Source organism: Panicum virgatum, chromosome 3K, assembly GCF_016808335.1.
Source record: "Panicum virgatum strain AP13 chromosome 3K, P.virgatum_v5, whole genome shotgun sequence".
In the NCBI taxonomy this organism is placed as follows: Eukaryota; Viridiplantae; Streptophyta; class Magnoliopsida; order Poales; family Poaceae; genus Panicum; species Panicum virgatum.
The window spans coordinates 24,317,447-24,329,519 of NC_053138.1; the positions used below are offsets into that span (position 1 = coordinate 24,317,447).

The following is a 12,073-nucleotide window of genomic DNA, read 5'->3' on the forward strand; positions in this document are numbered from 1 at the left end:
TTCACAAAAAAATCGGTGGACGGTGATGTGGCATTTGATATAATGGGTTCCTATGTGATGCGGATAACTTACATGTTAAGAGAAATAGAATTAATGACTTTATTAGGTGTCATCTATATAGGCTACATAGATGATATGAATTTTACTTGCATATTATTTTTTATCATGACCCAGCAGAAATCGATAAACTAATAGAATAAACATCAATAGAATATTTGATCACATTATAGAAGAATAGGTGCTAAAAAAAATAGAGTATGTATATGACTTTACATTAAAGATTAAAAGTATTGCAAAAATAGAGTATGTCTATGACTTTACGTTAATAGATTAAAGATTAAAAGTATTGCACATAGTAGAGATGATATGGACATTTTTTTATTTATTGAATCTCGTAAAAATCGATAAGCTAATAGAAAAAACACCAATAGAATATTTGATCACGTTATAGAAGAATATGTGATGAAAAAATAGCGTATGTTAAAGATTAAAAATATTGCATATTGTAGAGATGACATATACATTTTTTGTAATTAATAAGGTAGTTGAAAGTTAGTGGGACACTTAGTGGAGAATGATGTGGACACTTTGCATGAAGAGAGAAATAGTTAATGAGTGCCATATATATAGAATATATAGATACCACTCGAATGAGAGTGGAAAAAAGAAAAATCTTGCGACAAGTTTGTAGAAACCATTCAAGCGTGTCAAATTTGCAACGAACTACTAATTTTTTATGCACGGTCAGCCCGCAAGCAAACAAATGCACTCTGTTCGGTTTGTTGTGGTTGATGACTAGTGCTGATTTGTTGAAAAAATACTGTTGACTGACTGATAGCTAGTACTAATTTGCTGTACTCTCTCAAGAACTCCACAAGAACTTCCTCGACCTTAATCCTTGAGCCAGCCAGCAGCAGTTACGCGTGAGATCAGCGTCTCGTGCATCCTACGGCCACCCGCTTTTCCCATTTTGTCCTTTACTCAAAAGCGCAAGCCACCTCCTCGCTTCCGTCCCTTTCCATCCTCTCCTCTTCGCTCTCCCTCTACGCCGCCTCCGCTCGCCGTCCAGATCGGCTCACCGGCCGCGCCAGGCTCCCATCTCCATGGGTCTCCTCTCTAACAGGTTATTCCTCACACTCCTTCCTTCTCTGTTTTTTGTTGTTATTAGATAGATTCATTTGGCCAGTCTGATCTCTGCAGTGCGCGGTTACACCCCCCCCTTTTTTTTTGAGGATTTTTTTTCCGCGTGTTTGAATAGGATTGGGAAGGAGAGCCTCAAGGCGGGGGATCACATCTACTCGTGGAGGTCCGCCTGGGTCTACGCGCATCACGGTGCGGTGATTCGTCTCGTATTGCTCACTCCGTTGTGTTTAAACTTGGATTGGATGATTGGATCAGATTGATTTGGCTAGGTTTTGCACCCCTTAAATTTGCGAAATGGGTGACTTGAATGCTATGGATCGACCTCATGTTTCTAATAATGATTAAACTAGTTCATGTGTGTGTATCTCATTACCGAGTTTGGGGCATTTTGGGTTTGCAGGGGATCCATTTGAACTGATTGCCCCTGAAAATATTGTTCGGAATAGGGTCTGTTAGCTTCTTGGGGCTGGGATTGATTTGCTAAATATCGTGCACACCAGAACCGTTTTGTGAGCATAACTGCATGCTGTTGGCTTGTGCATCAAATCAGCATAGATGATTTCGGGATACTGTCCATGAATTGTTGTACCATCCTCCAAATTCGAAGCCCAAGCTTAATACTAGTACTTTAGACAAAACAGAAGAGATGAAACCCCGTGGAAATGTTTGCCAAGGGGACCTAAGTTTGCTGCGGTTGTTTGCTTTTCTTGTTTTTCTTCTTATTTTTGTTTACCATTTCCAAAATTCTTGAGGAGTTGAATGGACTAAAATGGAAATTTTAGGGGAGTAGAATAGTTTTAAAAGTGCATCAATAAAATAAGATTCTCGAATTTTTTGATATTACTCAAACTAAAAGTTCTTTAATATGTACACAAAATGGTGTATCCATGCACTGGGACTGAACATCTTGGATTGGCTTGATAATAGATGAGAGCTTTGATTAGTGTGCCTGCAAGATCAGATCATTCAATTCCATCATACAAACTACATAGGCAATTAGATTACTTTTTTCCCTCAAAGCGTCTTGAGAGCTGCCCTTCATTATGTTAAGACAATAAATGATCTGATTACAATCAAGGAAAAAGAAACAAGGAGCGCATGGCCCTGGCTAAATAGAAAACTTAGCCCACAAAAATAAAGGAATAACCACAACGTGGGGTTATCAAACAACTTTCAGTGCTTTGTCCAATGGATAAATGTACGACTTGGCAAAAAGGAAATTGCCACAGCAGTTATTCTCAAAAGAAATTGCTACAACAGATTATGTATCTTGCTTTAGTAACAGTCTTGTTGTGACTTTGTAGGAAATGGTCTGAGTATTTTATTGGGAAAATTACTTATGCACCACCAAATGTTCATATTGTCCATCATATGCCACTCATTGTGATATGTGGATCTTAACACTGAACCCAAACCTATCAGTGATGCATAGAGGAATTTTTCAATGCATACAATCCTTTTTTGTTTGAGGTGTCATTCGCAGTAAATTTTTGCAGGGTTAACCATACTTTTCTCACAGGAATATATGTGGGTGATGATAAGGTGATTCATTTTACAAGAGGAAGGGACCAGGAGGTTGGAACAGGAACTGTCATTGATATTCTTCTTGTGAGTTCTGCACCTAAACGAAGCGACACGCCATGTCCGGTATGCACCAACGAAGACAATGACACCAGCATGGAGACAAATGGCGTGGTATCCTCTTGCCTCAACTGCTTCCTGGCTGGGGGTGCCCTTTACCGTTTTGATTACGCAGTCAACCCAGCTCTCTTCCTTGCCAAAGCGCGAGGAGGAACGTGCACACTCGCTACCTCTGACCCCGACGAAGCAGTGGTCCGCCGTGCCAAATACTTGCTGAGTAATGGTTTCAGGTGCTACAACCTATTCAAGAGCAACTGTGAGGACTTCGCAATATACTGCAAGACTGGCCTCCTTGTGGCGGAGCGGGGTGTTGTTGGGCAGAGCGGGCAGGCCATCTCGATCATTGGTGGACCTCTCGCTGCAGTGATCTCAACGCCGTTCCGCCTGGTGACCACAAACATCTATGGAATGGCGGTGATGGCCGTCGGGGTGTACTGCGCCAGCAGGTACGCGGCTGACATTGGCAACCGTCGTGATGTGGTGAAAGTGGAAGTCGAGGACCTGACAGCAGGCCTGGCCAGCGGCAGGATCCGTGCGGTGGAGAACCAGCTGGTGGTTCCACCAGAAAGCCCGGCTGCCTAAAATGCAGCATTGCTTCTGTAACATCTGCAAGATTTACATCGGCCGAGACCTTTACTGCTGCTAAGTGTATGAATTGTTTGTTCGTTGTGGTTAAAAATCTTCTGAAACTCTGTTGAAGTGAGGTTTCCGTTCGGAAATGTCTGTATGAGTATCGTGTATGGCTTGTCCAGTGTTGTGTATCAAGATAAAATTACTGTTGTGTGTCGCGTCGTAATATCGAACTTGGCTTCTAAAGAACCGTGTGGATATTTAGATTTTTCTCATATAAGAAGAGGATCTGAGTTGCTTGGACACTTGATTCTGATGGTAGCTCAAAGCCTGAAACATTTGTACGCAAACATAATTGCTCTTCTCGAATACGCAGGAGAGTAGTGTCTCATTGTATCAAGACCATGTTTGGTTCCAAAAAGTTCTTGGGCTAATTTTAGTCCCTATGCTAAAACAAAAAGTCCCTTCCTATTTAATTTGAGGTAATAAAGGGAGGGATCATTAAATGAAGTGTAGAAAGGACCAAAGTATCTCTACATGCATGCATCCAGCTCACTATTAGCCCCAAAAAGTAGATTGCTGTAAGGCTAGTAGGGTGCAAAAGTAGATTGATATATAGGCTAAAAGTCTAAAAAAACTCCTCAAAAGGAACTTCTCATTCTTTAAGCCCGTCTCTGTGAGGGTTTTATGGAGAGTTTCATGACATTAAATATCATCAATTTTGTTGACGTGGCAAGAACAGAGAAGGATGGAGTTTTATGCGATGTGAGGAGAGTTTCATCACCATGAAACTCATTTAACACGGTTACCTAGTTTTCAGCCTAGGTATCTGTGTCCATGAAACTCCCACTGAGACTGACCTTAGTCCCACCCAGACTTTTAGCCCCAAAAAATTCTTCCCGTTTGGGTCTTTAGCCCCAAAATCCCATGAAACAAACAGAGCCTAAGCAGAGAAATGAGACAAATATTTGGATATAGGCAGCAAATGTGATTGTAGTATATGTTTCGTTAGGTAGCCTTCCAGTGCAGAGTCACTATTTGTAGCGAGACCTTTTCCATGACGGTGTGGTGCTCGTGTATGCTTCGTTACATGTTTGAAATTTCTGGGCTATTGTTATTAAAAGAAGCATCTATTTTATCACCAGTTTCACTTTAGTGACAAGATTTTCGTCTTCTCTTCCGCGTCAGCAGTAAACCACTGAGGCACTTCATTCTGCTGGAATCTAAAACTTGTTCACCTGTGGCACAACATTTTGCAGGTGAAAGGTGCTTGTGAAGATTAGAGATGGCAATTGTACCCGAGAATGCGGGTACCCGTGGATTTCAGACCCGGTAGGTGCGACTTCCAAATTTAACCCAAAGGTGCACCTACACCCGCACCCGCAATATGCGGGTGCGGGTCTAAGATTTGACCCACGGATAAACCCGCATCCACACCATACCTATAAACCCCGGCCCAGATAGCATTAGCCCAGCCCATTTACAATGTCCAACGTATAAATACCTGGACCTAAACCTTAAATTCCAATCCCCATTCTCCACTCCCCAGCGGGCAGCCGCTTGCACCCTGCAGCCCGACGCCCCCGACCTCGCGTCCTCGCCCAGGCAGGCAGCCAGCGGCCGGCAGCCGCCCGCCCCTCCCCATCCTGGCAGCCAGCGGCTGGTAGCTGCCCGCCCCCTCCTCATCCCCGCACCCGGCGGCCCTCCACCGTCCCCAGCTTCCCATCCCAGCGGCCGGCGGGCGGTGCCGGTGCCCGCGCCTTGCCTCAGCCCCTCCCCGCACACTTTGTGCACAAAAGCAACAGAATGTTAGTACAGTCTGACACGATTTGCACAGTTGAAGAGGAGCAAAGCTGCGTACGAGTAACTTAACAACAAAACGAGGAAGGGCTGTCGTGGGATTTTTAGGGTACCCACAGCCGGGTGGCGGAGCGCACCCGCCTCCCGGTGAGGGAGGACTCGGGGAAGTACTAGGCGGTTAGGCTAATCTAGCACAGAGGCAAGCACACATGAACTCACGATCTAGAGTGGTTCGGGCCGCTGGAGCGTAATACCCTACATCCACTGGGAGAAGTATTGTTCTTGGTTGTGTATGAACCTATCCTCTGCCGGGCCTTGGCCTTTTTCCAGCCTGAGCCTCCTTCTAGCGGGCGCCCTCCCTTTTATAAATCAAGGGGTGCGGATACATTGGTCGTTGAGGCCCCGACAGGTGGGCCCAACGTGACTATGTAGCATACTGTGCAGAGTACCTAAATTTCTACAGTAGTTGTGAATCTTTTCTCTGATATGCTTCCATGCCCTGCTGGCGTTCTGACTCAGGGAGGTCTTCACTTGTCCCGTCAGCAAGGTGCCCGTTGGGGAAACGTAGCTTGCGGCGTGGCCTGTTGAGGCTATTATGTAGGCGTCGCGCGCATGACGAGGTGAACCACTGTGCGTGGGGGGCATGAGTCAGTAAGCCGTTGCGATGTGATGAGGCAGTAACAACCCGACGGATGGTTAAAACCGGTCAAGGCCCCTGCAACAAGAAGCTTCAAGCTGTGCAGAGCCAAATCTCAGTAGTGGCCCCACCTGCGGGCTCGTACCTCCCCCAAGGTGGGCCCGGGGGCCACTGTCGGTACCCTGTAGCAGGGATACCCGCTCTTACTGCGGGAAGGCAGGACCCGCGCAGTTATGAAATGTCGTGGTGCTGCAAACCACGGCCGGGTGGCGGAAGGCACCCGCCCTAGCCCAGAGGGTGTGTTCTCGGGGGTTAGCTAGTCCTAGTTCGATCTCCCTCTCGAACATGATGAACACAGCCGGATTAGAGTGGTTCGGGCCGCCGGAGCGTAATACCCTACGTCCACTGTGTCTTGTATTGTCTTCTCTCGAGAGAGTTCGCGAGAGCTTGTTTGTCTGGAGAGCTTGTGTGTCTGGCGAGCACCTCCCTTTTATATCTCAAGGGAGGCGCGTACATGGCTGTTGGGTCCCCGACAGGTGGGCCCAACGGTGTAGTATAAAATAACGTACTGTTCATACATTATGGCGTCGCAGGTAAAGGAGATCTCTCTCCTGGATTCCCTTGCCTGCTCCTGGAGTCTCTCGTTCATCATGTCCAGGCGCTGTCTTGTCGGGACGATGCCAGACGTAGCTAGAGGCGTCGCCTGCCACGTAGCTGAATGGGCTGTGTAGCTTGCGGCGTAGGCGGCTTGATGGAAAAGTGCCGTGCCGTCGTATCCATTTAATGCTGCAGATGGGCTCTGCGTGGGTGCGGCACAGGCGGCTGCACTGTGTACCTTGGTAATACGCGGTGCACAGTGAGGCCTGACGAAGGCTGTCCCGCGTGCCGCAGTGGCAGAGCACGCCTTAACCATCTACATTAAATGCAGTGGGTGGGCGAGTCTTCCAGCGGAAGGCTCGCGCTCGAACCCGTGCCTCCGGAACACGTGACGGCTCCGGACCCCCCCCCCCATGCAGTATGGGGAGGTCCGGATGGACGCAGGAGGTCCCGGACCCCTTATGGGGGGTCCGAGGCCTCGGCTGTCGACATGGAGCTTCCACTCCTTGGGGGCACGTGGCGTCTCCGGACCTATCCCCAGGCGGAGAACAGGTCCGGGGCCATTGGCCTGGTGAGGAAAGAGCCTGACCCGTGGGGCCTGGCTAGTCCGTCCTTCCCGCGCAGTTATGGATAACTATGCGGGTCCTGTCTTCCCGCAGTAAGAGCGGGTATCCCTGCTACAGGGTACTGACAAGGGCCATTCGTACGGTCTATTTAAATAATGATATTTGATATGGTTCTACTTTGTTTCCGTTCAGCCAATTTCCCTTTCATATCCGAAGACTATCTTGCATCTGTTCTCTCTTCTTACTCTTTCCAATCACTCCCTAGGTTACGCTATCTACCTGTCCTTACAAATTACACCTTCCACACAGATACGCTTGGGTTAAAAGCCCAAGTACAACACCATCAGTAGTACATTACGTGGCAACAATATTCACCTCAATGGACTGCAGCTTGAGGATCATCACTTTCTACAGTAAAAACACTTCCCTATCTTCACAGGCTTGGCTGAACGGCATTTGAAGGAACCTACACCAGTGGAGGTGAAGCTGTTAAACTCAAATCCACAGAAATGGAAAACCCCCTCTCTCCAAGAAAAGAAAGAGAAAGGTGTGAACTGTGCTTAACTGGAAGTACAGGACCATTTTGAATTTGCGTCAGTGAAAATCTGCCTATGTTAGCATCCGCTGACATGCGTTGTGCATACTTGACTAGTTATTCTTCCAAAGAAAAGAAAAGAACGCAAAATTCAACTGGTTGGCTCCTATTTGAAGCCAGAAAAAAAGGAAAAAGGTTAGAGGGTAAATCAGTTGGGCTATCACTTAATCATCTCAAATTCCCTTGTACACCTATTGTGGAACAAAATGTGCGCCCATTATTACCTAAACCGGTCTTTCTTCACGTAGGCTTGAAGTTCTGTGCTTTAGCTCTCCGCGATTAGTTGTGAGTTCATCCAATATCTCAGCATCGGGACGGCTAATGCAGCTCCTACCTTAGATACTTCATCCTCCTGTGCAAGGAACCAAATTTCAGATTAACCAAAGTTGAACATACAAAGCACTGATGCACAGATTCAAGTAAAGGCGAGATGAGTTTATACGAGTGTGTGTTCGTGGGGGACGCCATCAAGTTCTTCATACTCAGCTGCGTCCAATTCCCTCAATGAGTTTATACGAGTTTATACGAGGGTCCGATGTTGGTACCATCCTGATGACTGGCATAGCTCCAACACAACCACCAACCAATATGGATTGCAGCAGATTGCTCAGTCTTTGTTCATTCACTCGAACAGGCAAATGGGCTTCTATATGTTTCCGAGGGTTAAATTCTCTTGCCAATTTCCCTTCTTCATCACCTTCTTGCAGAACAGCATCCTTAAAGTTCTTCAATTCCTTATCAACAGAATCAGCTTGAAGGATCACATTTTTTAAGCATTATTATCATTTTATATTAAATTTTACATAAAGAATAACATCGGCAGCATTCAGGTAAAGTATTTCAGAAAGCAAAGATGCAGCAGAAGTGATATGAGCTTTGGAGTTTGGAATGCAACAACATTCAGAATAAAGTGCATTTGATGAGGAATGTTGAGTACTCTATGCTGCTTGTGATGAGTGAATTGTCAACCATGCGGTGTGATCGTGCGCTTGGTCTTTGGTTGCAGGTACACGGGCGTTGAGTGTCGACGGAGAGCTGCCGTGGAGGAGCTGTGGCCGATGGACCGTGCGGTGGACGGCGGTTGAAGATGCCAAGTCGTGGAGGCACGGGCGTCGGTCTCGAGACTGACGGAGGAACGGGCGTCGACGGCATCTAGGGCCTCGCCGCGGGCGAGGAGGTGACGGGCGTCGGGCAGTGTCTAGGGCCGTCAGAAGGCCGAGGCGGGAACGGCGTCTAGGGCCACGGCGTGGAGGCGGGAATCTTCCCGCGCGTGGAGTTTTGGCGGTTTTCTCAAAACCGGCCACCTACCCAGGTTTCGCGAACCCCCAAAACTGCGAACCGGATCTTCATCGACATGGCGGCATCGCGGAGAAGACTTCGTCTCGAAGAAAGAACCTCGGCCATCGGATGAGTCCCTGTATCTTTTTCCGATTTAGCCCCTACGGGCGTTTTAGTTTCTAGTCTGAGTCTGAGGGTATTTTGGACCCCTGCGTGGGCACCATAAATACCCCTCCCTCCTCTCTCTCTCCCGGCCCCCTAAAGTGAGGCGTCCCCTCATAAGAGAAGACCTAAATGTGATACAAACATCAATCCCAGGAGGCTGATTACATATTTATTACATCAGATGGTTCATCACCGTACAACTCTATGCGGTAGTGAGCATAGAAGCGCCACTATCGCGAGGATTACAACCCACACCCACACAACGATACTAATTATAAAAAGGGGGTCATCAGAGTCTTGCGCCATGCGGTATCTCCTGCGGGTGACCCTAATCCACAGGCAAGGCTGGGTGCAGGACGGTACCCTACTCATCGTCCTCTGGAATGAAGTCGGGGTCTTCCTCTGTAAAAATTAAGAATGGGGTGGGTACAAACGTACTCAGCAAGTCCAACCACACCCACGGAGGGGGAATAAACAGAGTATAATGCACAGGGTAATTCAAGGATAAGATTAAGGTTTACTTTTGCGGAAAGCAATATTTTATGCAAGGGTTCATTTGGAAGAATGACATTTCCAAAAACTAGTTTTCTTGTACCGAGTAACACGAAGGGTTGATCCACACAAGATCCAAGTTTTAGACTGCTACCGGACTCCTCATCCGCCGTAGCACACGGCATAACTGCCGGACACATTTTCAAAACAACTCACGCCAACCCATCCCAAGGTAAACACTAGTTATGTGACCACACCGTAACTCGCCCAGTACCGTGGGCACAGCTATTCAAATAGATTCTTAACTCTGCAGAGGTGTGCAACTTTACCCACAAGCGGGGTACCGCAACTCGATCACCTTAGTATCGGTGCAGATCCCAACAAAGCCATTACTCACCTTAGCTAGACCTGACTAGCCATCACAGGATGCACCAAGGGGTCATTGACCTATCACAGAGGTTTTAACCGGGGCATAAGTCACACAGAGCTAATCCCTTCTCCTTGATCACCCGTTGCTCTCAGCTCTCCTGATGGCTATCAGACTAACTAGTGGGGTTTATGCTAAGCCGTTGCCCATTCAACGGTCGAGTGGTTTGCACGATAGTGGAGTTAGGTGAGATGACACACCAACTCGATCCTTAGTTGTGACAAGATAGATATCTCCCTTCCTTGCTCTGCCACACAGGCACAAGCACACCAATCGGCAAATCACACAGAAATGCCATCTATCCCGTCTAAACTTATCTTTCGAAATTTCTACTTTTATCCCTTCCCCCACACACACACCTTTTCTTTATAAAACAAGTTGTATTGTGTATAAGATCCTAAGCATTCTAGTAGCGATTAACGTCCAAACAAAACACATTCATACATTAATCTAGGTGGTCAAGGAATGGTTATAACAAATCAAGGGGTGGCTATCCAACCGTGTTTTCAGCAGGCAAAATATATGTAATTTTAAAAAATAGGCCAATAGGTTGTGTTTATAAAAACTGGGACAAAACATGCATCAAAGGGCGGGATTGAACTTGTCGTCTTCAAAACCTTCCGGGAGGTCCTGGTCGAAGTACTGTCCTTCGGGCTCGGTGTCGCGAAACTGGTCCTCGTTCGCTTACTCGCAGAACTATTCGTCGGCGGGCTCTCCTTTTGTTCACACCGTGATCTACGACGCATTCAAATAAACACACAATCAAGAAAAGAAATACAGGCTTTATCGTTGAGCTCGATTCGGAAACAATTAAGATATGGTGATATTTTTGGGTGGTTTCGTAATGGTACGGCCAAAACTATATTAGAAATGGCGTGGTAAAGTTTCGGGTCGATCAGAGATGTTTTGGTGCATGAAATGATAAGTTAATGGGGTGTTTAAGGCCTAAATAAGGGTTCAGGGACTTGTTTATAATTAGTGGAAGGACCTGTTTAGAATTTCGGGAAGGGTTCGGGTTACTCGGGAAAAGGGTAGGGTTTTATTTATAAATAAGTTTATGTGGTGGAGGTTTTGTTTGTAAATATCATGAAGGATAGGGTGTTATTTGAAAGAAACCAAAGGGTGGAATGGTACTTAATTAAATAGAATAGAGGGGAGGGGGTTATGGGCAAAAGTGCCCTGTCTTCTTCCTCCCCTCGCACTGAGGAACAGGGGAGTGGGGCCCTAGGGGTTCGATTCCCCTCTCCAATTTCGGAGAAGGGGGCCTGCAGGAGTGGGCGCGGCGGCCATGGGCGGCGCGGGTAGGTGCGGCTCGGGGTGAGTGGTCGTGGGGCAAAGGAAGAGGGGGAAGGGAGGAACCCAGCGCGTCCCCTACCTTGGGCCGGGGCGACGCGAGGAGGCGGGGCGACGGGAGGGGCGGCGGCATGCTGCAGTGCGTGCGGCGGCGGCGCTGCGGGCTGGGAGAGAGGAGCTGGAGGTGGCGAGGCTGGGCGTGGGTGGAGGCCGGCGAGCGGTGCGGAGCGCCATTAATGGCGTTCGGCCGGTCGCTTGTGTCGTGACGCGGCGTGCGGCGGTGGCGTGAGCGTCGAGGTCCTCGTCGAGCACGTGGAGGAGAGGAGGCCGGTCGCTGTGCGGGCACAGGAGCGACGGCGCGAGCGGCGGGGGCGGGGCGCTGCGCGCGGCCGGCTTGACGAAGGGCACGCGGTGCACGCGTGTGCGGGTGGCTTGGCACGGCTGCGCGTGCGGGCGTACCGGTGCCGCAGCGCGGCGAGCGCGTGCGCACGCGCGCGTGTGCACGGCCCGGGGTCGGCTTGGCGCGGCGCGGTGCTCGGCCAGGGAGGGGGAGGAGGTGCGCGGGCGCTGCGGCGAGCGCGTGCGCAGGCAGGCCGAGAGCGGGGCGCGGGCGCAGGGCAGGCCGGGAGCGTGGGCGTGCGGCAGAGGAGGGGCCGGGCGTGCGTATCAGGGGAGGAAGGCGAGAGAGGAGGAAGGAGGGACGAAAAGAAGAAAAGAAAATGGGAAAAAGAAAAAGAAAAGGAGGGGGGAGAGAGGAAAAATGAGAGAGGGATGGAGAGATTCGCGCCGCAATCGCGGCGCCGGTCGGCCACACGCAACGTCGCGTGCGCGCGGACGAGGCCACAGGGAAGCGGTCGGGGGTTGGAAAT

The 12,073-nt window shown here is 48.8% G+C and overlaps 1 protein-coding gene and 1 long non-coding RNA gene across 2 annotated transcripts; one reads left to right on the forward strand and one right to left on the reverse strand.

Annotated features, from left to right (window-relative positions):
- Window positions 1-913: 913 nt before the first annotated feature.
- LOC120698544 (protein LEAD-SENSITIVE 1-like) lies at window positions 914-3,659 on the forward strand. Its single transcript, XM_039982213.1, has 3 exons — window positions 914-1,123; window positions 1,259-1,332; window positions 2,663-3,659. The coding sequence occupies exons 1-3, from the start codon at window positions 1,104-1,106 to the stop codon at window positions 3,364-3,366; spliced, it is 798 nt and encodes a 265-aa protein (XP_039838147.1). The 5' UTR covers window positions 914-1,103; the 3' UTR covers window positions 3,367-3,659.
- Window positions 3,660-7,092: 3,433 nt separating this feature from the next.
- Window positions 7,093-7,896, reverse strand: LOC120698546. The gene is made up of 2 exons (XR_005684890.1): window positions 7,774-7,896; window positions 7,093-7,420 (listed from the first exon to the last, which is right to left on the reverse strand). It is a non-coding gene; the product is annotated as an uncharacterized LOC120698546 (long non-coding RNA).
- Window positions 7,897-12,073: the final 4,177 nt, after the last annotated feature.